This window comes from Mytilus galloprovincialis, chromosome 5, assembly GCF_965363235.1.
Source record: "Mytilus galloprovincialis chromosome 5, xbMytGall1.hap1.1, whole genome shotgun sequence".
NCBI classification, from domain to species: Eukaryota; Metazoa; Mollusca; class Bivalvia; order Mytilida; family Mytilidae; genus Mytilus; species Mytilus galloprovincialis.
The window spans coordinates 40,167,741-40,191,789 of NC_134842.1; the positions used below are offsets into that span (position 1 = coordinate 40,167,741).

General features: G+C 33.3%; 2 protein-coding genes and 1 long non-coding RNA gene across 5 annotated transcripts; 1 reads left to right on the top strand and 2 right to left on the bottom strand.

Moving 5' to 3' along the window:
* Nucleotides 1-3,883: 3,883 nt before the first annotated feature.
* On the top strand, nt 3,884-23,965 carry LOC143075806 (uncharacterized). 3 transcript variants are annotated; one of them, XR_012978423.1, is made up of 5 exons: nt 3,884-3,898; nt 6,114-6,148; nt 20,620-20,654; nt 21,787-21,846; nt 23,558-23,965. It is a non-coding gene; the product is annotated as an uncharacterized LOC143075806 (long non-coding RNA). The 3 variants fall into 3 exon arrangements; XR_012978422.1 differs by lacking the exon at nt 3,884-3,898 and having other exon boundaries at nt 6,090-6,148; XR_012978421.1 differs by lacking the exons at nt 3,884-3,898; nt 6,114-6,148 and having other exon boundaries at nt 20,532-20,654.
* On the bottom strand, nt 7,863-10,666 carry LOC143076918 (uncharacterized). Its single transcript, XM_076252817.1, has 2 exons — nt 9,815-10,666; nt 7,863-7,907 (listed from the first exon to the last, which is right to left on the bottom strand). Exons 1-2 carry the CDS (start codon nt 10,520-10,522, stop codon nt 7,863-7,865), a joined length of 753 nt encoding a protein of 250 aa, XP_076108932.1. The 5' UTR covers nt 10,523-10,666.
* Nucleotides 13,287-16,332, bottom strand: LOC143075805 (uncharacterized). Its single transcript, XM_076251365.1, has 3 exons — nt 15,315-16,332; nt 14,937-15,095; nt 13,287-14,421 (listed from the first exon to the last, which is right to left on the bottom strand). The coding sequence occupies exons 1-3, from the start codon at nt 15,480-15,482 to the stop codon at nt 13,732-13,734; spliced, it is 1,017 nt and encodes a 338-aa protein (XP_076107480.1). The 5' UTR covers nt 15,483-16,332; the 3' UTR covers nt 13,287-13,731.
* Nucleotides 23,966-24,049: the final 84 nt, after the last annotated feature.

The window sequence follows — 24,049 nt, forward strand, 5'->3', positions numbered from 1 at the left end:
ACCGACCAATCCAACCTAAATTACAACCTATTGCTGGTCCATAAAGCTCAATGACGATATTTTAGTCAACGATAGCAGAGATGACATAGATGTATCAATATATATAGGAAAATGTGGTATGAGTGCCAATGAGACAACTCTCCATTCAAGTAACAATTTATAAAAGTAAACCATTATAGGCCAAGGTACGGCCTTCAACACGGAGCCTTGGCTCACATCAATCAGCACGCTATAAAGGACCCAAAATATTACTAGTGGTAAACCATTTAAACGGGAAAACCAACGGTCTAATCTATATAAAAACGAGAAGCATGGTTGAGCCGTTAGAGGAAATGGATAATTACATTCAAACAAACGAAATCTAGGGAGCTTTTTTAAATATTTTATGTAAAAATGACAATGAGAATGATGTTCGTAGTGTGAACGTAGTCATGTCGTAAGAAGAGTGCGATGAGGACGGCAAGGGCGTGCTACAATCGTACTATGGTCGTGAACAGCGTGGTATAGTCGTAGTGGAAGCGTAGTTGGGTCGCAGTGAGAACGTGATGCTCGTATTGAGGTCGTGATAACGTCACTCTGCGATCGTAGCGCAGTCTCTTCGAATAGAATCACGCTTTCGCTACAGCCCCAGTCCCACTAGACCTCGATTGCACCACGCTCACCGCGATCTAAAATAAATTTAGATCGTGGTGAGATCGCGGTATGAGCGGCATGAAAATGTTAATTTTCGTTGCTTTCACGATGCTACTACGTCCTAATTACGCTTCTACAACGATCCCGCTACGATTAAACCACGTTCTTATCGCGCTTATTCTACGACCTCACTACGCTTATCAAGATCTTTCTACGCTCTTCACGTTCTCACTACGACCATACCACGAGTTATCCGATTGCAACACGATCCTACTGCGATTATAACACGTTCTTACCACGATTATACTACGTTCATACCGCGATCTTACTACGTTCTCAGCAATACCGTCAAAATCGTGTTTCATATCAATATAGTTCCATTCCTTATTTTTCTGATTAAAACGGAGATTTCTCGGAAATAATACAGTCATGCCACCAAAATCTACTAGAACACGTGGGCGTGGTGGTAAGGGTTGATGTAGAGGCAGAGGGAGCAAAGTATGAACGCCATACTAAACTCCAAATAGTACACAAGAAACTAAAATTAAAAATAGTACAAGACTAACAAAGGCCAGAGGCTCTTGACTTGGGACAGGCGCAAAAATAGTGGGGTTAAACATGTTTGTAAGATCTCAACCCTCCCCCTATACCTCTAGCCAATGAAGAAAAATAAACGCATAACAAAACGCACATTAAAATTCAGTTCAAGAGAAGTCCGAGTCTGATGTCAGAAGATGTGACTAAAGAAAATAAACAAAATGACAATAATACATAAACAACAACATATATTCTGGAGCTAAGCCATGTTTTGCCTTATACATTAGTAATGATTTGTGATAAAGTATTCTTTGTGTGATTGGCACAATGTTACATTCGTGAAATAATTCTCTTCAAGGTTTGGTGTAATCATGTTCGTCTAAAATTATTCTTGCTGCCCTTTTTTGCAGTTTTAGTAAACTATCTAATAGAAAGTTATTACAGTTTCCCCATATTGTACGATTGTACAGCGACCTTTGCGATCCTACTGCGATCTTAGTGCGCTCTCACTACGCTTCTACTACGACCTAATTTCGCCACGACCGCACCACGATTGTTTTGAACATGTTCAAAGTTGGCCACGCTCTTCATGATCTTGAAGACATCACCACGACCGTGGTACGACCTTACTGCGACCTACACGATCGTACCACGATCATCAAAATTTGCATTTTTTTCACAGATCGTAGTGCGATCGTGGCCTAGTGGGACTGTGGTATACGCTCTCGCTACGATTGTACAGCGACCTTTGCGATCTTACTACGATCTCAATGTGCTCTCACTACGCTTCTACTACGACCTGATTTCGCCACGACCGCACCACGATTGTTTTGAACATGTTCAAAGTTGGCCACGCTCTTCACGATCTTGAAGACCTCACCACGACCGTGATACGACCTTACTACGATCTACACGATCGCACTGCGATCATCAAAATTTGCATTTTTTTCACAGACCGTAGTGCGATCGTGGCCTAGTGGAACTGGGGTATTATGAAGCAAAATATTCGGTCAATACATGGACATGAAAAGTTTTTGGACAATGCTGAAAGTAAAGAAATGATGACTGACGTGTATATTTCAATAAAAATAAGACAGGAAATAAATAAATAAAAATCAAATCTAATATCAAAAGATAAAGTCCCTATCAACTCACCAATGCACGATTGATCCTATAAACAAAAAGTGTTCATGTAATACACGTCCAAATAAGCAAATCTAGAAGAAAATCATTCAACTTATGTCATCAATTTTGGGCGGTAAGCTGCGATTGGATCATATATTAACACGTGTTTTATCCCGATCAACACTTGCAGATTTAGAGACGAGCATGAATTAAAAAAAAATCAAAGTATATGCCTGAATATATATAATATTAAGACTAAATTTATTTTTTCATAAACATTTCATTCACTAATGAAGTAGTAAATTCATTCTTTTGATACATTTATATTGTTATCGAATTTATATCAGTGGCGGCTCCAGGTCCAAATCCAGGATAAAACAGGGGGGGGGGTCCAACTTTATGTCCCCATTGAAATGCATTGATCGTCCAAAAAAAAAGGGTTGTTCCAACCACTGCGACCCCCACCACTGAATATTAAATTCATGTATTTGGCAACAAACGCGCGATTTTTACTATTTTTTTTTTGATGGAATGGCACATCCAACATTTTTTCATCAAAAGTAAAGATCACAGCCTGTTTATTTTAAAATGAATTAGACCTCCCCCCTCTCTGCTTTCCGCCGTTTCATTCATAAAAATCAAACGTTATCTTACTTACCACTAAAATATTTCTTTAATATATTACTTTTTTACGAAGTTGCATTTTAAAAAGTCTTAAATGCGTATAACATTTATCTTTTACTGGAAATGGTTCTTTTTTTTTTATCAAATTATTAGATTCCTGATTTTTTTTCTTGAAAACAAATCTCGGTTGAAGGGAAATGAAAAAAAAAGTGTTTATACTATAACTTACATTTACTGCTTTATGGCTACATGCATCTAAGTTTCTAAAATGTTTAGTCTTGCTAAAAGTATTATTACTTTCTTGAAACGTCGTACAAGTCAGATAAAAAACAAAAAGAAACAGGCCGGTTACAACCAGACGAATAGTGCTATCGCCTCAGACTTTGACCTGACTACTCGTGCAGAAAAACTATCCGGCAACGGTTGTTACCGGCCTGTGTCTTTGTTACCTTTCTATTTTATCTAAATACTTATCATTACACTTTAATGATATTTAGTTCATAAATAGTACTCTGACTGATATATACAAATAACAGTCATTATAGGGCATATTGAACCAAAAACAGACTGATCTTTTAATTCTGTATTTTTTATAAATTTTGTAGCTCAAATATATCCATATTGTTTGAAAAAAAATACATAATCAAAACCAAATGAACAGTATCTGAAGGACATTATGCATCGAGGTCTGTTCGATTTGACGAAACGATCTGTTTAAGGATAATGTACCCTCAAAGTTATGTTGTTTCAAAGCTAACCATATTAAAATTTGTAATGAACATGAATTTTGAATTCCAACATTTCAAAATAATGATTTTTTAAATTTTATTGACGAGTAAATTAAAACCTATAAAATTATAAACCCTATACAGACCTCATTTGCAATTGACCAATGAATGTTCTGCTCACGAACTTCTCGTTATATATATTTGATGTTAAACATGAATAAGTTTCTTAAAGACAAGACCACATGAAAACAGTAAGTTAATATATTGCTTCAATTAATAGTACTTTATAAAGTATGACCCTTCTGTTGGCCTGTGTATTGCAACATTTTCAAAGTGCTACAATATCAAAAAAGTAAAAATAAAGAAAAACAGTGGCATGCTATTTTGTACATATACCAGAGGTAAGTTGTTCAAACCAAGAATGTTGAATATTTCTTTGCATGTAAGATAAGATGAAGATTTGGTGACTAATAAAGCCAATAATTTGGGGGAAAAACACAGACTTTATAACAGAGGTTTTCGTTATATAATTATCAACATAGATTACCCACTTGTTTGATAATTTTGTTAGCGGTTATTGTTTACAAAAAGTCGTCAACGACCTTCACAGATAAAAAAACGAAAGTCGAGTGCACCGAGAAGGTGAACTTGAGTATCAAGACCATTGTATACTTGATTTTTCCAATATCTGTATAATAAACTTTATAAATACTATTGATAAAGTTATCTTGTTTTCAGTGGAATCAATGCTAGTACTGCATGGCATGTAATAATCTCCTATCTATTCAACACTGATGTGTCAAAAAATAAAGAATAAGGGGAACGCCTGTGGATATTTTAATAATATTTCCATATGTTTAGCTTTCAAACAACATACATGTATAGAATATAGAGAGGCTAAAGAAACCAGAGGGACATTCAAACTAATAAGTCGTATATACATTGACAACGCCATGGATAAAAAAGAAACAGACAAATAAAAGTACACAAAAAACAACAAAGAAAACTATTAAACAGCTGTTAAACACTTAGCAAAACGAACCCCACCGAAAAATACACATGTGGCACCCGTCAAGTTGCTGATGGGAGTACATTCCCGGCGATAAATTTAAATCATTAAGTCACATTCTTGAAAAGGGGACGGAATTTTAGTTTTTACATATGGAGCATATCCGCTATTATCTGTGAAGCATAATTATATTCCCTAACCAGCTCGTAATGGCGTCAGTTGACCTTACAATGGGATAATTTCAACTTCATTACTTGGTTCTTTTGGTTTAATAACTTCCCTTTAAGCCGCAACCCGGATACATTAGCATTAAACATATATATCGTTTTCGCCTTGAAATGTTGTAGATGGATAAAATTTAACAAAACAAACTTTTGACAGTAACAAAAAACTTTGACCAGCACATTTTGTATCCAAGACAAGACTGCAATCCTTGTTCGTCTCAATATATGAGTTATTGCTTCGCAATGAAAATGCGTTTCTGATCTACTCTCCTTTTCAAAGTTTAGCAGGATAGGATACAATGTAACCCTAGCTGATATGGAATACGTTTTTTAATTAAAAAAAAAAAATCAAATTGAAAGAAACAAATGAGAAAGAAAATACTTTTTTTGCAGATCTTCTAGCTTCATGTATTAGTGAACAAAAATTCACATAAAAATCATCAAACGTCCCGAGACGGTTAAATTTTGATTCCATTCTTAAACTTACAAACTATGCTTTTATTTTAGCATTGGTACAACTGAAAATTGGAAAAAAAAGTTAGTGTTTTATTGAGTTATGTGTAATATTCAACTAAATGTAAAGTTACCATGATCTTAAATCTCATATTTCAGATAAAACCATGATATCGATCGTTCTGATTTTAATTGACCAAAAAAAAAATTATTGTATTTTCTACCACCGAAGACCAAAACAATATTTTAAATTCAAAGTTTCTCCACATTTTATTGTGTTAAATTATGAAACAAAAAATTTTGGTTATATAATCTTTAACTAATGTTTTCGCTTAAAAAATCTCTGACTCCGACAAAGAAACAAAGCACAACTCCCTTTTTGAAGTTAAAGAGTTTCCCCCTAAACACTTCTTAATATCACGTCTTAACTACCCTTGGAACTATATATATCAAGAATCCTCACACATCTTAATTGAGAAATAAAGGTTGAAGAAAAAACGTCATTAAAATAATTGGAATAATATATGTAATCATAAAAAAATTGTATTGTTTTCATCGGATCAATTTGGTAAATTTTATAAAAAAAAGTCGTCATTATCAATTTCTTTAAGTTTTTTTGTGAATGAAAAAATAACATTGACAAGTTATTAATACTTCCATGGATTTTCCCTTTTTAAAAATATCTAGGATGTCAAAATTTTAATTTTAGAAAATCGTGATGCTTTAAAATGGAAAAACCAGATTCAATTCTTTCAGAAATTTGTTTTTATTTCCTTTTAGATTCAGGCTGGATAAAGACCCGTTGATATTTTTAAGTGAGTAGTCATAGTTTAGCTATTTAGAAATAATGGGCTTCAAAAATATTCTATACCAAATATTTTTTTCTGTTTAAAACGTTCTTGGTCAATGGATTGAATTGAATTTTTTTTAAAGCACTTTCACTTTTAATTAATAATTTAAAGATGATTGAACATATTGCCCACTTACTAAATGAATGAAACTTATTGTTGAACTACTTGTGTTTGAAAGTAACCAGTCTTCTTTTGTCAAACACTTGTGTGCTCATTTTGCATATAAAACCATATACTGGTGGTCAAAAGACAATTTAACCCTAGCTGATATGGAATACGTTTTTTAATTAAAAAAAAATCAAATTGAAAGAAACAAATGAGGATGAAAATACTTTTTTTTGCAGATCTTCTAGCTTCATGTATTAGTGAACAAAAATTCACATAAAAATCATCCAACGTCCCGAGACGGTTAAATTTTGATTCCATTCTTAAACTAGCAAACTTTGCTTTTATTTTAGCATTGTTACAACTGAAAATTCGAAAAAAAAGTTAGTATTTTATTGAGTTATGTGTAATATTCAACTAAATGTAAAGTTACCATGATCTTAAATCTCCTATTTCAGATAAAACCATGATATCGATCGTTCTGATTTTAATTGACCAAAAAATAATTATTGTATTTTCCACCACCGAAGACCAAAACAATATTTTAAATTCAAAGTTTCTCCACAGTTTACACTGTTACAAGAGGCAGATATACATAATATACAGCTTGACAGAAGTGGTATAATAACAGAACAAAACTGAAATAAACATATATACAGGTCAATTTAATATAAATCATCAAACACACCGTAACATACGGTTGTTTAACACGTGATTTAAACGATCCAAACAAATACACATATCATGGCATATATATATATATATATATATATATATATATATATATATATATATATATATCATATGATTAATTGGATTATAACACACACTTGAATTACGAAAGTACTAAACAGTTTCTTTTATTAAAAATACTTCATGATTTTTTGCAAAAATAATGCAACATTATTGAGCACATTTATATTACAATAGTATAGCAAACCAAATAGCTTGTCCTCTGACCATATCCTCAGTGTCCAATATCTTCTTGCTACAGTTCCATTAAGTTATGGGTAGCAGAAACTCTGCAGGGAACTGGTGTGAGATGATATCGAACACTCCTGGAGTACCAAAATGGGGATATACCTTTCCTATAGATTCTAAACAAGACAATGCTTAACTTTTAAGCAAACAACAATCCAAATGACTCAGTATAACAAAACCAATCAAGTCTATGTCATGAAATTAGCAATTAGGTGTCATGATTTCTATCATGTCTATTGTTCAACTCCTATTATGATGGACAATAAACATCAAAGACTAGAAGGACTTGTGGTGCCTCTGCATTGAATAAATTAAAAACAAAAATAACTCAACATTTCACATACAATCCTGTATATCACATTTTGGTACCACACGACTATAAACAGACAATGGGTGGGATGAGGTGGGATTAAAATAACTTCACTTGCAGGCTATAAACATACATTACAGTACAAACGTTGCCTATTCTGTCAAACGTTTGCCTCCTCATTGAGTGGATATTAAACAAATGAGACAGAATCACATGGACTTCCGCCTAAGTTAATTGGCCAATGAGGTTATGACCATATCCTCAGTGTCCAATATCTTCTTGCTACAGTTCCATTAAGTTATGGGTAGCAGAAACTCTACAGACTTCCTGAAGATGAAACCCAAAATCTCAAATACAGTATAATGCCTCTTCCCAAAACTCAAAATAAAACATATCTTCTTTCTTAATATTATTTATTACATAACAAGTGTTGTACAGATAACATAATTATACATTGCTCTTAGATTCACAAAATGAATGCATGGGTATTTTATAAATTTAACAATAATAACTTGTGCAATTTCAATTATTCAAATAAAACTTATCAAAATGATAGTTACGATGAAAACATTTTTAATTACCAATGCAAGTACAATGAATATGGTGCAAATACTTCATTAAACTTCCTCAATCTTAGGGCTAGATCACAATTAAGATTACTTTTACTCTTTGTTAAAAACATGAACTAAGGCCACAATCAAAAATATTTCAGTTTGCCCAAACCCGACCCATGATGACTGGGTGTGGGTAGGTAGGTAGGCAAATTCTTTTTTTTTTTTTTTTTATCAGAATTTGCATGAAATTATTAAAAGATCTTAAAACAGTTTATCTTTTTGTTTCCATCAAACGTTTGTAGAGACAACCAAAAGCCATGAATTTAAAACCTCTATAAATAAATTAGTCTACTATATGATTTGTATCCTGAGATGTTTATAACCCTGACAATTGCTAACTGTGTGAAAGGGCTGGTGGATTTAAGAAGTGATTTTCAACAGTTCCATCAACACGATGTTTGTGTAAAAAAAATATCAGCTGATTATGTAATGATTAAATTTGTTTGCAGTTTTTAAATCCTATTTCTATTAAAATAGATTAAATGTCCTAAAATATTTATATGAATTATTATCTACCATCCTTAGTTTGTGTCTTTTTTATGTTTTGAAAAACAAATTATATTTTACATTATCACACAGGTAAACTAATTTGGCTATAAATAGATCAAAGCATGTATGTTCTGTAGAATCTCCAAACTAAAAACGTATTTGTTATAATTATATTTCTTTAAATAATCAAGTTTAAATTTTTGAAAATAATCATTATTACTAAAATATAATTGCATAAAGTTAACGTTTTCTGAAGACTATTTATTTTTAGGTCATGGTTCTAGAGGCTTCCTCACAAATTTGTATAAAAATCCAATATGGCGTCCATCACATGTTTTTACTTTTGCACAGGTGAAAAAAAAAATATTTCTGACAAAAGTCAGATTCCTCTTGTCAAAAGGGATTTATATTTATATTGCAATAAATTATTCAGAAGGAGTTCATTCAGTTAAGATTATATTTCTGATTCTGTGAGCAATTATAGTTTTATCAAATTCTCCCAAACAGCAACGTACTGATCTTGTCTAATGAGACTTGTAAATTTGAACTATTTGAATAAAAGGGCATCTAATTTACATGATAAAGGAAGAGTATAATTAAAGACAACAATTTATCAAGAAATAATTCCTTTTTATTCAGTAAAAACAAAATCTTCTTGCAAGATTGTAAATTCGCAACTTCCGAATCCATTTCCTGTCAGAATAACATGGAAAATATTCGATTGCACATGGTTTTGAACAAATCTACCTGAATATTCTTATCAGATATTCGATAACACGATGAAATTAACATTGAGCATATAGCATAAACATGTTTGGTAGTACAGACATCTTCAGCGTAAAAAAACTGTGCCACTTCACATGTTTTACTGTTTTACGTTCGTTAAACATTGTTAAATCAGAAGATAAAAACAGAGAACATCGAATATCGATTAACTGCGTCTCTTATACGCTTTCTTTTAATCTTATTCACAGTTACTTTCAAACGCAAAGACGACAAACATTAAGTTTTGTACGATGACAGAGCGGACCCAAAAAAAATCCAAAAAAAAAAAATTTCTTAAAAAAAACGTCAAAAAAGAATTTGAGTCGGCGGGTTTATTTTGGGTCGGTCGCGTTTGGGCAAACATACAATCTTTTTATTTTGGCCTAAACTAGAATAGTCAGCTTGTTCTTTAAATACAGTTTCAATATTTTCAGACCCATTTGCAACTTGAGATAATCTCAATGCAATACTGCCTGCATCAACTAATGTATGAATTCTACTATAGTACTCGGCACTTGTTCTGCCAAACCAACCAATATGTTTCATTGCCTGGTCTACATTTTCAGCTGCCCCTGATAAAGCCATGGTAACTGCACAACCTGATCGAAAGCTATGGGGGGTTTCTCCTTCATAAATTCCCAACAGTGATAAGTAATAACGCAATCTCTCATACATGACAGAGTAATTGACAGCCTTATCCAACACTCTGCCTTTTTCAGAAACTATTCTGAACAAATAACCTACTGACATATCAACTGTACTGACTTGGCAAAAATTAACATAATCAAGCAAACCTTGTACAGGACAAATAGACAAGTCATCACACTTTTTAATAACAAATGTATTACTCTTTCCCTTATCACCTCGGAGTGTCTTTCCAAACGTATGTTGAAAAACCAAGCCACTATTATCATTTAATACTTTTACCTCCTGAGCAACAACTAAAGAAAGGTCACTAGCCCTATCACCTGCAAAAAATTGTAGTTTCATCCAAGCTCTATCTCTATACAGAATATACCTCTCCCGTAATGACAGACCAGGACTTTTAATTTCCCTATCAATGTATGAACACATTGCCTTAATTTTTGATAAAAATATAGGCTTAGCTTGTTTTGGCAATACATGTGCACTGGCTTGTTCTTCCCTGATTAGTTTAAGATATTCTTTTACTATGGGGGCACAAGCAGGGTTACCAGACTTAGAAAAAATGTCCCAATATCTCCCAAAGCCATTATCATCAAATATATTAACCAATTGATTAATCACCCCTTCAACTGTACCGGAAGCCAGTCGTTTTGGACAAAAACAGTCAAACTCCCCCTTTTGGCCTAAATGTTTGCAATGAACACCGTGAATAGTAGTTTTTCCAGAAAAATCCTTCCAAATTAAAAATCTTCGAATATCATCAGGTGTACAAACTGACAAATGTTTGCAATCTAAATCTTGGAGAAATTGGAGAAAAGAACCTTGAAAACTTTTCTTCCTCTGATGAACAAGTTATTCGTTTATCTAACTCGTCCATTCTTCCCTCAATTTTTTCCAAATCAATGTCACTATTTATCTGCAATGACAAATATAAGGTCCATTTTTAGGTCAAGGACAAAAAATTTAACAATTAAAAATTGAAAATATCTTAATAGGACTTATAACCTCAAAAGAAATACAATGCACATGCATTACCCAATAACAATATACATATTTTTCATAAATGAAAAGATTAGCAACACTGGTACATTAAAATTATACAAAAACATTCAATTCATTTTAAGTTCACTTGAAATATCCGTATTACAGATGTATTACTTCACATGAAATATAAACAAAAATAAGATCAAGAAAAAGAAACTCTGAATGCCCACAATGGCCATCTTAAACCAAATTCATCAACAACAAAGCCTTTCCTTGAAGGTGCTTTGACAACCCCTTTTTGACCCCTAGCTCCTAGAAGAATGGAGGTTGATGAACAACTAGTCAACATTGGCCACCACATAGGAACTGGATAAAGTTCAGGTACCACAACTGTGCAAGAAACTGACTGTTCCTTCAAAAAACATAGCAAAGGAAAAATCAATACATAGGGTGGATATACATACATATTAGATTCTGCCTTTAAATCTTGGGAAAACACATTAACACCAGAGGTTTCTGGTGTTAACCATGGGGTAAAATGTCTAAGTGGCCTACTGTCTACTGATTGCATTACATTCGAGTCTAAAGACATAAGATCAACAGTATGTGGACCAAATCGAGAATCAACTAAAACCCACGAAGCATTACTCAACATAGTATCAGCCGTGTTCAAAATTCTAGAAGGACCATCAGCCTTATTCAGTTCAGATTGAACAAAACTTAGATGCAAATCAACATTTTGCCCAGCGACCAACTGAAATATATCCTTCATAATACAATTCAAGGCCGGACATTTGCTCCCTTGACTATTCCAGGCTCCTATTACCGCCATGCTATCAGTTAATACATCAACCCGAGAGTCTAATAAAGATTTTCCCAAAGATTGCAATGCCTTCAAAATGGCTTCAGCCTCCTTTTCATGAATAGGTCTAGTATCATCAGCCAACCAATAATCACCCATAGTCAAATGGTTGTCACCTAAATTCACAAGTGCCCCATATCTATAACCTGAAGAGTCTGTTACCATGTCAATCTTATTATGAAATTCTGGTCTCCATTTTGAGAAGCCTTCCCTGGCATTTGTCCAAAAATTTCCAATATTCAATCTCCTCTTTAAGAGGTCCAAATACCCTAACAGGCCTACTACATTTAGTACAAACAGAAATAGCAGCATTCACCTCCCTGCAAAAAAGCTTACAGCCAGGTACAGCTAATTGCATACTAATACACTTTCCAGAAAACCTTTGTAAAGTTCTCAAGTCTACCTCCTTAGAAGACAAAATAAATTCACGCAACTCAATAAATTTTTTCCGCTTATCCTCTGGTAAAATAAATGCTTGCTTTTCCGAATCAACGAAAAAACCAAGAAATTTCTTACAAAATTCTGGAACCAATGAACACTTCTTAAGCGAAAGAGTATACCCTAACCTTGTCAAAACCTCCAGCATAACATAAACCAACCTCCTACCTTCGAACTCTTTCTCCTCCCTAGACTGCAATGGGCCCCCTCGAGTTACTGAAAACCTATCATCAATATATAATGTATTCAGTACATTTAATTTTCTTAAATATGATGTTACACACATCCCTATTGACTGGTATATGAATGGGCTTGCTTTCCAACCAAAGGGCAATGTTGTGTAAGTCATGTAAAATCCCCCAAACTGAATACCAAAATATGTAAATGAATGTTGACTAAGTTTAACATGGTCATAACCTGACTTTTCATCATATGTTACCATTAATGCATCTTTCTGTACTAATCTAGGAATATCTTTCAAAGTTTCAAGATGAAATGGTAAATCTTTCACCCACAAATTTAAAAAACGTTCATCATGGCATAAACGTGGCTTGCTGGGTTCGACTGTAAGTGGCATTACTATTCTAGGGGGTTCACATTCACCAACTGCTCCCAACAGCTTAACTGAACCCATAGCAATTTTCTCGCATAATTCTTTTGAAATAAAATCAACATGTTGCTTACAAATTTTTGAATTTTGAAAATATTGATTTGGAGGGATATCCGAATCATAGAAACGACCCTTAAAATTTCCTTTAAAGTATCTGAAAAAATCTGTAGCATCAACCCCATTTATAAGCCATTTTAGTATATCTTTATCATCTGTCCCTACTAGAATATCTTTCCAGTTAGACAAATGGTGATGAATCTGACCGCTTAGAAAAAGATCAGGATCACGCAATGGAAAAGTCCCACTATCAAAATGAACACCACATGCACCATTCAGAACTTCTTCAGCCGAAGGAACGTGTGTTGTAAGTGAAGGAGTTTCACCTCCAAGTGTTACCCATGCTGGTTCTTGGCGTACTTGTACCTTTTCGGGATTAAAACCACTTTCCATTTCCCATTCTGGAACATGAATGTTGAATGAATTTAAACTTCCCAATGTATTACTATTCTGAAGAGAAAATAAAACTCTCTCTATATCCAAGAACCAACATAAGAGCACTTTAAGGAGAAACCCCTTCACCTACAATCCACGTGGAACATGTAGAACCACTAGGGTATCAGTGACCCTTGAATTGTAAATGAAGACATTTCAAATAGAGAAAAAATAAAATAAAATAAAAAACAAAATATTTCACAATAAATTAAAATTCCCCAATTAATTGAACATACAAATATACGAAAAACATTATTTTCCCTTTGCAGCCTTCATTTTGTCACAGTCTCTTATCTGATGACTTGTACTCTCGCAAAACAGACAAGCACCTCTCTGACGTATTCCAGAATTTCCAAAATTTCCAGAATTTCGGGGTCTACCCCTATAATTATTATTAAAGCCACCTGGATATGGCGGTTGCAAGTAAGGCATAGCATTGTATGGATACATACAAGGAGCCTGGTATGGCGGGTATAAATTATGCAATGGCGAATCTTCAGGTTTTGGAGTAGTATCCTTTTCAGGTTGCTTTTCCTTTAAACACTTCGACACAGCTTTTGTGATTGCATCCGCAACCTTACCACCCAGTACGGACAAACACAAAGAAGAGATATCTAATTTTAATTGATGTCGGTTTGCCTGACGTGTTAACTCTTCAAAGGTATCGGCATCATCATGATTAACCCGTCTTGCAGCTTTAGCAAGTTCCTCCAGAGTAAGTAATATGAGTGAATCACTAGGATTATCTTGCAGACAAAGTGTCCTCACCTTCTCCTTTAAGTTCTTAACAACTTCTTTTGTAGTATTCTCTAAGTTAGCAATCCTGTCTTCCAAATCGTCCCTCTTCCTTTTATTTGTCCCATTGTTGTTGTTGTCACCACTACTCTGCACAATGTCACCACTCATCTGCACATTGACAGGATTAGCACTAGTAGTGGGAGTCTTAAAAACAGAAAACAAAAATCGGTCTTAAAAACAGAAACAAAACCGGTATCATTATTAACACACATTACATAACACCAGTCAATGCCAGTGAATCACTATTAATATCAAAATTCTATGTAAATTACCACAGTGTTGTCAATATTTTCATTTATAAATATGAATAAACATATACTTGGATTCAACCAGTATGGATTACGTCACAGTAAGACAAGTAATTATGTATTAACCAACAAGACAATTTTATATTTTTATATGCTCGTTATGTGGTACAATTTGTTGCTCATAAGTGAAGGCCACACAAAGACCATAAATGATGGCATTGTCCAATTACTTCTTAGGTTATTATCTCATTGGCATACAATTTTAGAAATTCTCTAGTGCGATCATTGATTTGTCTTCTAAGCTTATCATCCTAGTCAATGTGCAGAATTGTTTATGTAAAATTCAATAGATTTAATTTTATCTGCCAGCCAAGACATTACATTCAAAGTGCAGGACTAGAAATTACTTACTTGATCTTGTGACTGGGTTAAATCTTGTCCACTAGGTTGCCCATATTCATTTGCATACAGTATCAAACAATGTGTGGCCCACCTGGCTTCTTCAACTGTATTATCTCTATTGGCAAATTGAAGTAAATCTTGTAGTTCTGCACCAGTTAAATCCAGAACCTGATCAATAATTTAAAACAAAAAAAAAATGACAAATAAAACTCAACAGAGCTTTTGTTTTACTTCTTGTACTAGTAACCTTGCTAAATTTAAATAAAACTGGTTTATTTATAATGTATTACAAAACACTTGACTTGCATATGATTGTCTATAAATGGTTTTAAAATAGTAGCAAGATAAATCAAGTCAAACAATGAAAAGATTAATAGTACTACAAACCTGTTGCCTCAGATCATCCATGGATAAATTATCCAATTTGTTGTCCTTTTGAAAACGGGCAAACTCCTTTAAGCCCTGTGGTTGTCCTCCTCTTATTCTCTTAATAGCTGCCACTAACCGTACCCCTTTTAATGAGTGCCTCCGTTTCCAACACGTGGGTAAAACCATCTGAAAATAAATACACAACTCTACACACTAGTCTAGACATCAAATGACCTTGCGCACCTGTTGAGGGAAATCCCCTTTTGGCATTTTTTAAAAACTATCTGAAGTACCACACATAATAAACGAACATAGGCAAATGTTATTTATCATTATAATCTTAAAGAAACAAACAACATTTTTAAAAGTGTCTATCATTTGATTATATAAATCAAATCTTATAAAATCTATGATAACACGTGTCGAGCGCACCTTTCGCCACGACGGGATTGTTGAAAATCTTTATACCTCATTAAATTTCGTGAGAAACTATGAAATGAACATATCTTATCAACCAGTTTAGAATATAAATACAATACAAATGTTAAAAAAAAAAAAAACATTGGTCCTATAGATATAATTTATTTCGCACTCGACCTCGTGGTGTCGGACTTTCCGGCCAATCTAAAATTTATTATATCTCCTTGGCCCTGGTTATTTTTTCAAATTATACCTTATAACCCTTGTCATTATTCTTCAATTATATCTCAAAACCTCTTGCTTTATCAAAAAATAAATATTACCATCTCCAAATAAATCAAACCATCTCCTTGGCCCTCGCCATTTTTCCAGTATCATATCTCATGGCCTCTTGCCCATTTAAAAATGTATTATGTCTATTGCTATTCTCAAATTACATGACCTCTTGTCATTCTTATATCATATGGCCTCTTGCCATTTAAAATAAAAAATATATACCTTTCCTATGAAGTATGTTGCCAACTTGGCCTGAGCAGTCAGGACACGGTCCGCTCTCTTCAGTGGATATTAAACAAATGAGACAGAATCACATGGACTTCCGCCTAAGTTAATTGGCCAATGAGGTTAAGTTGGGTTAAAAAAATAGTATCTTGGTATATGTATTTTTCTAATTCTTATAATATTAGGGTTACAACATACTAGCAGATAATGAAATTCATTTCCTATTACACCCATGTCACATAATGTGCATATTCTGTCCTCACGAGGTACATTGTATATTTAACCATCTACCGGCTTCTATAGGGAATTTTAAATTTGAACATCGCAGTTTACTCAAGTGTACTCTGCGTTGTTTATTTAGTTTCATCAAGTAGCCTTCAAGACAGAAATCCCTTTTAAATGATAAATAAAGTTCCCCTCTTGAGGCACTTTCAGCCATACTGTGCCATTTTTGTACAAATTGGTGTTGTAAGATTTGTTTAACATAATATTTTATACTATTTTTACTAAGAATTTCTTGGCTATCCAATACAAACGATAAGCCAACATCATTCAGTATAGATTTCACATTTAATAACCATTTTGATTGCATATTTCCTGAACAATTCATTTCATACAATAACTTATACATAATACTAGACAGTTTAGAATCATTCGAAAGTAATTTTACTCAAAAATTAAGTATACGTAATTTTATATGTATGTCTAGTGGATATCTACCTGTTTCGCCGTACACCATGAAGTTTGGCGTTGATCTTCGGACAGAGAGCACCTTCTCTAGGAATTGCAAATGCACCGTTTCCAATATGTCTAATTTTTCATATCCCCAAATTTCGCTCTGCTTTCTGTCCTTGTTCTGCTAACTTCTTTTTTGTTATTGCAAATTTCCCGTTTTGGTTTAAAAGCAAACCAAGATACGGGTACGACTCCACTCTTTCAATAATTGAACCATATAGTTTAAAATTATCAATCATGGCGTACTTTCTTTTGGAGAATACCATCACTTTAGTTTTTTCAACATTTACTGATAGTTTCCATATATTACAATATTGTTCAAATACATCTAAACACTTTTGCAATGCTGCTGCTGATTCAGCTAAAATTATTATATCATCAGCATACAATAGAATAAATAACAACAAAAACGTATTTAGGTGTTCAAGAGTTTTTTGTGATACGGTTTGGAGTCCAGATATACCATTTTCACTGAAAAAAGTCTCAAGGTCCGAGAGAAATACAGAAAATAAGAAAGGGGATAAATTTTCCCCTTGACGAACACCAACTTCACAAGGAAAAAACCTTGATAACTCACCCCCCTTTTTGATACAAGACTTGATATTGCCATACATATTATAAATAACTTTAAATATCTTTCCCGTGATATTACAATTTATAAGTTTTTTCCAAAGTCCCACCCTCCAAACAGTATCAAATGATTTCTTGAAATCTACAAAAGTACAGAAAAGTTTCTTATTGTTATAAAAGTATAATTCTATCAAAACATGTAGTATAAATATATTGTCATTCGTACTATACCCTTTTCTAAATCCGGCTTGTGCCTTTGGTATAGTTTCTATCAGTTCAGCATACTTTGTCAACCTACTATTAAGTACTGCTGTAAAAAGTTTACCAAGTGAGGACACTAATGTAATACCTCTATAAGAATCTGGGTTGTTCAGTTCGCCCTTGTTTTTATATATATAGCAATAATTATTCCAACCGTCCAGATTTGAGGAACTACACCAGTATTCAAAATCATATTAAAAATCTCTCTATACATAGGCAAAGTAGCATTAATGGTTGATTTAATATACTCATTAATGACCTTATCAAACCCAGGGGCCTTGCTGTTTTTATACGCCCGTCGTCTTTTAGACGGGACGTATTATGGTATACCGTTGTCCGTCTGTCCGTCCGTCCGTCTGTCGTACCGTCCGTCTGTCCGTCCGTCCGTCCGTCCGTCCGTCCGTCCGTCCGTCCGTCGTCCACACTTCGGGCAATAACTCAAAAACTCAAAAACGCTTTCACCAATTTCCATGAAACTTAAGTGAATTGTTTATATCTATTGATGTAAGCTCCCTTTCGTTTTTTTTAATTTCAGATTTTAAGTTTTGGATTTATGGGGCTTTATTCATAAAAAAGGGGGGATTTTCAACACTTCGGACAATAACTAAAAAAGGCTTTCACCAATGTCCATGAAACTTTGGTGAATTGTTTATATCTATTGATGTAAGCTCCCTTTCAATTTTTATAAATTTCAGATTTTAAGTTTTGGATTTATGGGGCTTTATTCATAAAAAAAGGGGGATTTTCAACTCTTCGGACAATTACTCAAAAAGACTTTCACCAATGTCCATGAAACTTTGGTGAATTGTTTATATCTATTGATATAAGCTCCCTTTCAATTTTTATAAATTTCAGATTTTAAGTTTTGGATTTATGGGGCTTTATTCATAAAAAAAGGGGGATTTTCAACACTTCGGACAATACCTCAAAAAGGCTTTCACCAATGTCCATGAAACTTTGGTGAATTGTTTATATCTATTGATGTAAGCTCCCTTTCAATTTTTATAAATTTCAGATTTAAAGTTTTGGATTTATGGGGCTTTATTCATAAAAAAGGGGGATTTTCAACTCTTGGGACAATAACTCAAAAAGGCTTTCACCAATGTCCATGAAACTTTGGTGAATTGTTTATATCTATTGATGTAAGCTCCCTTTCAATTTTTATAAATTTCAGATTTTACATTTCCGTTTGATGAATTTTTATACTTTAAAAAAGGGGGGATTTTCCAATTTTAAAAAAGGGGGGATTTTCCAATTTTGGGACAATAACTAACACTTTCACAAAATTTTATGCAACTTTAATAAATTGTTTATATCTATTGACATAAGCTCCCTTTCCATTTTTATAAATTTTAGATTTTACGTTTTCTTAAGTAATGAATTTTTATACTTTAAAAAGGGGGATTTTATGAAACTTTGGTGAATATATTAATGTAACATCCCTTTTGATTTGTATATATATTTCTAGTTGATCATATAAATTCATTTAAAGCATAAAAGACAAGTTAAAAGAGCAACAGGCGTATCATGCGCTAAAGCGCAGCCCTTTATTTAAATTTTTCACAGCATTCAAAATTTCTTCGTTTGAAACTTCACCATTGAGTATATTATTTACAAAATCATCATCACAGTTTGACAAGATAAATTCGTCATCATCATCATCTGGATGTTTATCAATGTTCAAATTCTTAAAATACTCATACAAGTTATCGAGATCAATTTCATCTCTTTTTGAAGTAGATTTATTCAAATTATTTAAAATATTCCAGAGCTCTCGTGGTTCACCTTCAGATGCAATGCGCAAGTCTTTCTCTGCCTTAAACTGAAAGTCATTAAAAGCCTTGCCCATTGCAATCTTATAAGCCTTAGCGCGATACTTCAAATCAGCTCGGGATTCGTCTGTTTTAGAGAGATCATGTTTTCTCTTTGACTTGTGAAATTCAGATCTCTTTTGATGACAAATTTTATAAAACCAGAGTTGGAACACTTTGTTTTGCCTATTCGGCTGGTTCAATCGAACTACCTTATCACCAAAACAATTATGCGCTGAATCAATAAATATGCTGTTAAAAAAATCTACAAAATTGTCAATATCTGATTGAAACGTGTCACTTTCAATATTTAATGTGACAAGTTTATTGAACAAATCTTCAGTCGAAAGTTTGTCCTCAACCATGTTAACAAACTGATCTTTCATCTCATTGTTCCACCGAACAGGTATATTTACCGTGTTCGGAGTAGAATCATTGTTATGCAAATCAGTAGTAACACCTGTTGAGAATATAACATGTAACCTGCAATGAACATCTGAGTATAATGGGTGTTTAAATTGTGTTAAATTATGAAACAAAAAAATTTGGTTATATAATCTTAAAACTAATGTTTTCGCTTAAAAAATCTCTGACTCCGACAAAGAAACAAAGCACAGCCCCCTTTTTGAAGTTAAAGAATTTCCCCCTAAACGCTTCTTAATATCACGTCTTAACTACCCTTGGAACTATATATATCAAGAATCCTCACACATCTTAATTGAGAAATAAAGGTTGAAGAAAAAACGTCATTAAAATAATTGGAATAATATATGTAATCATAAAAAAATTGTATTGTTTTCATCGGATCAATTTGGTAAATTTTATAAAAAAAAGTCGTCATTATCAATTTCTTTAAGTTTTTTGGTGAATGAAAAATAACATTGACAAGTTATTAATACTTCCATGGATTTTCCCTTTTTAAAAATATCTAGGATGTCAAAATTTTAATTTTAGAAAATCGTGATGCTTTAAAATGGAAAAACCAGATTCAATTCTTTCAGAAATTCGTTTTTATTTCATTTTAGATTCAGGCTGGATAAAGACCCGTTGATATTTTTAAGTGAGTAGTCATAGTTTAGCTATTTAGAAATAATGGGCTTCAAAAATATTCTATACCAAATATTTTTTTCTGTTTAAAACGTTCTTGGTCAATGGATTGAATTAAAATTTTTTAAAGCACTTTCACTTTTAATTAATAATTTAAAGATGATTGAACATATTGCCCACTTACTAAATGAATGAACCTTATTGTTGAAATACTTGTGTTTGAAAGTAACCCGTCTTCTTTTGTCAAACACTTGTGTGCTCATTTTGCATATAAAACCATATACTGGTGGTCAAAAGGCAATAGAAATGTTGGTGTAGAATGAAAATTTCAACACTTCGAACAGCCACAAACTCAAAGCATTGCACGAAAAACTGAATATTCGGCAAAGTAAAACCCATTGGAGTTCATTTTGTGTGATCTTGAATTTATATTGTTTACATCCTTCATTTTATCACGTAAGTTGCTCAAATAAAAAAACAAGGTATTTCTTTGAATTGGTCAAATTAAATCATAGGGAGGAGGTGGTAAGGAGGGGTCCTTATTTCGAAATCCCGAGGTCCCGAATTAAAAAAATAGATAAATCCCGACATCCCCAAATTCGAAAAAAGAATTCCCGGATCCCGAAATGTTCAATCCCGAAATCCCGAGCTTAAAAATACCCGATTCAGGAGTCCCGATAAAGGTCATATCCCCCTTCAATCATGATGTCAAAGTTTCTTATGTTCATATTAACAGCAGGGCTGGTACTGGCTTTGGGAACTACTGAATTCGGGATGTCACCTCGCTTTACGCATGTCATACAATTTGTGTCTACATAAAACTTAGAAGCGTACACATTCAAACCATGATAAAATATATAAGAATAAGAAGAGGTGTTATTGTGACAAATATTACAAATGTACATTTTTCCAGCAAAGCCCAAATGACATAAAAGTTTACAGCTACAAGTCACCGTACGACCTTCAAAAATGAGAAAAACCCATACTGCATATAGTCAGCTATTAAACTCCCCGAATTGTCAAAGGCCAAGAAACTGCTATCGGTTATACATGAAAATGATGCGCTGGTAGTGAGGTCTAATGTTTAAAATCGCATTCATAAAATAGAAAAAAAACCCATGTCGTTACAATTATTCTATTTATAGGTAATCGAGCTTAGTCACACTTAGGAAAAATAGATTTCCAATTTCCTTTCCAGGATATGGGTATGTACATTAGAACATGATAAGAATTGAATGGTTTTACACTTTATTAACCTATAGCTATACAATGTAACCTATGGGAGTGCAACCCGAGTATAAATCTCAATAACCGAAAATTATACTATAGCTATCCATCATGTGGGGGGCCACTAAGCTAATTTGCCCGCTTTGCACCAGCTGAAATAAATGATTGCTTAGGGTGGGAATCGAACCCACATACACCAACTCTGTTGTCCTATATTTTAAATGAACCAAGATTCGCTCCCGGAACAAACAAATAAAGGTTAAAAATATGTTGATTTTCGGTTATAAAATGGTAAACTTTCTATAGGCTCCACTGTACAGCTACATTTACATGAATCACATCTTACCGTTTGTGTGGCAAGGCCGGTTAGTTTTTAGGGGATGGAGGAGACAGGAAACACGCCCCTTTTAACTGTTTAAAGAACTTTAAATATGGTAAACAAATAACCTATTTAATAGTTTTTCAAATGTTGGCTTGCTTTTCCCCCACCCCTCACTTTAAAAGTGTTTGATCCACACCCGGTTTATTAAACACTGCTGACAAATAAAGAATAAGTTATAGATATTTCATATCTTTTGGACAGTTTTGTAGTGTATCGTTAATTATACCATAGCTTTTGTTGAAACCCCCGGCAATCAATAACCTCACGAGACGAAGTCGAGTGAGGTTGCCGAGGGGTTTCAAACTATGGTATAATTTACGAAACAGCCAGCGGTGAAAAAACAACAAAACAATTCAACAGCCAGTTATTTTAAACGTCAAAAGATAAGGATCGTCTTGTTTAACATTCAATGTTTATCATATTTTGCAAATATGAGAAATTAAATGCTAAAATCATTAATTATAATTATTACGAAACATTTATTTTTAAATTGACCTCCAGTTGTTTCCTCTTTTTTGTTTTTTGTTTTCATTTTTTCAATTCGTTTCTCAAATGAGGACATTGTCATTTTCAATTCGACTTTTAAGTATACAACTGATATAAGAAGATGTGGTATGAGTGCCAAATAGAACACTCTCCATCCAAGTCACAATTTGTTAAAGAAACACCATTATAGGTCAAAGTAAGGTCTTCAACATAGAGCCTTGGCTCAAACCAAACAGCAAGCTATAAAGAGCCCCACAAATGACTAGTCGTAAACCATTCAAACGGGAACGGTTAAATCTATACATAAAAAAAAAACGAGAAACGAGAAACACCTATGAACCACACCAACAAACAACAACTACTGAACTTCAGGTTACTGTGTGCAACTTTAAGTAACCATGTAACCTCAAGTTACTAAAATATTCTATAGAAACAACAAATAAAAAAATAATGGTGCTTAGGTACACATACATGTACGATATATATTTATGACCATTTTTTGTTACTGCAATGAACTTTAGAATTACTTTCCTAAAACTGCCAAATTCAGGGGATTTTTTTTTACCCTTTTTAGTATGCAACCGGATATGAAGTACCATGATTTGGTTGTATTACACCTTCAATCGGTGATTTTTTTTTTTATAACAGTTACCAATTTATTTTAACTTGAATATCGGCAAACCCTGATTGATAATATTGTTGTGTCTTTTAAGATAAGTTGGGAGAAAAAAACTTCGGTTAAAACTTTTTTTATATCTTTTAATGACTACATGTACAATGTATATCATGTAAATAGAAGTACTTTATTTTGTTTTATTTAGACACATATTATCATCACACTGACAAGGCATCAGCAAAACAAATTCTGGAATCTGGAAAAATTTTGAAGTCGGAAAAGAAATATGGCGATGCAGTTGGAGGTGATGGCACTTATCTCACAAAACTGGGCCCCTCACACTCAAAGCACACAATAGCAAAGAATAATTACGATGGGGCTACAGCAAGATTTTATGAAGACAAAGTTAATTCCGGCAAAACCGATGTCGCCATTGAATTTAAAATGGCAAAAGGAACCGTGCATGACCATTCAAAGGACTTGAAACGTGATGTGCACAGATATCCTGATAATGTTGATCTAAAAAAAGTAACCGATCTCAAGTTTCATGTTCGCGGTGATAAAGGTTTACACACATTTGAACCTCAAAAGAAATAAACAACTTTTCAATAAATTTTCCTCTTTACAACTTTCAATAGGTATACTATTGTTTACTTGTTTCGGATGTTTTGTTGTACGTGTAGTTTTCAACATTTAC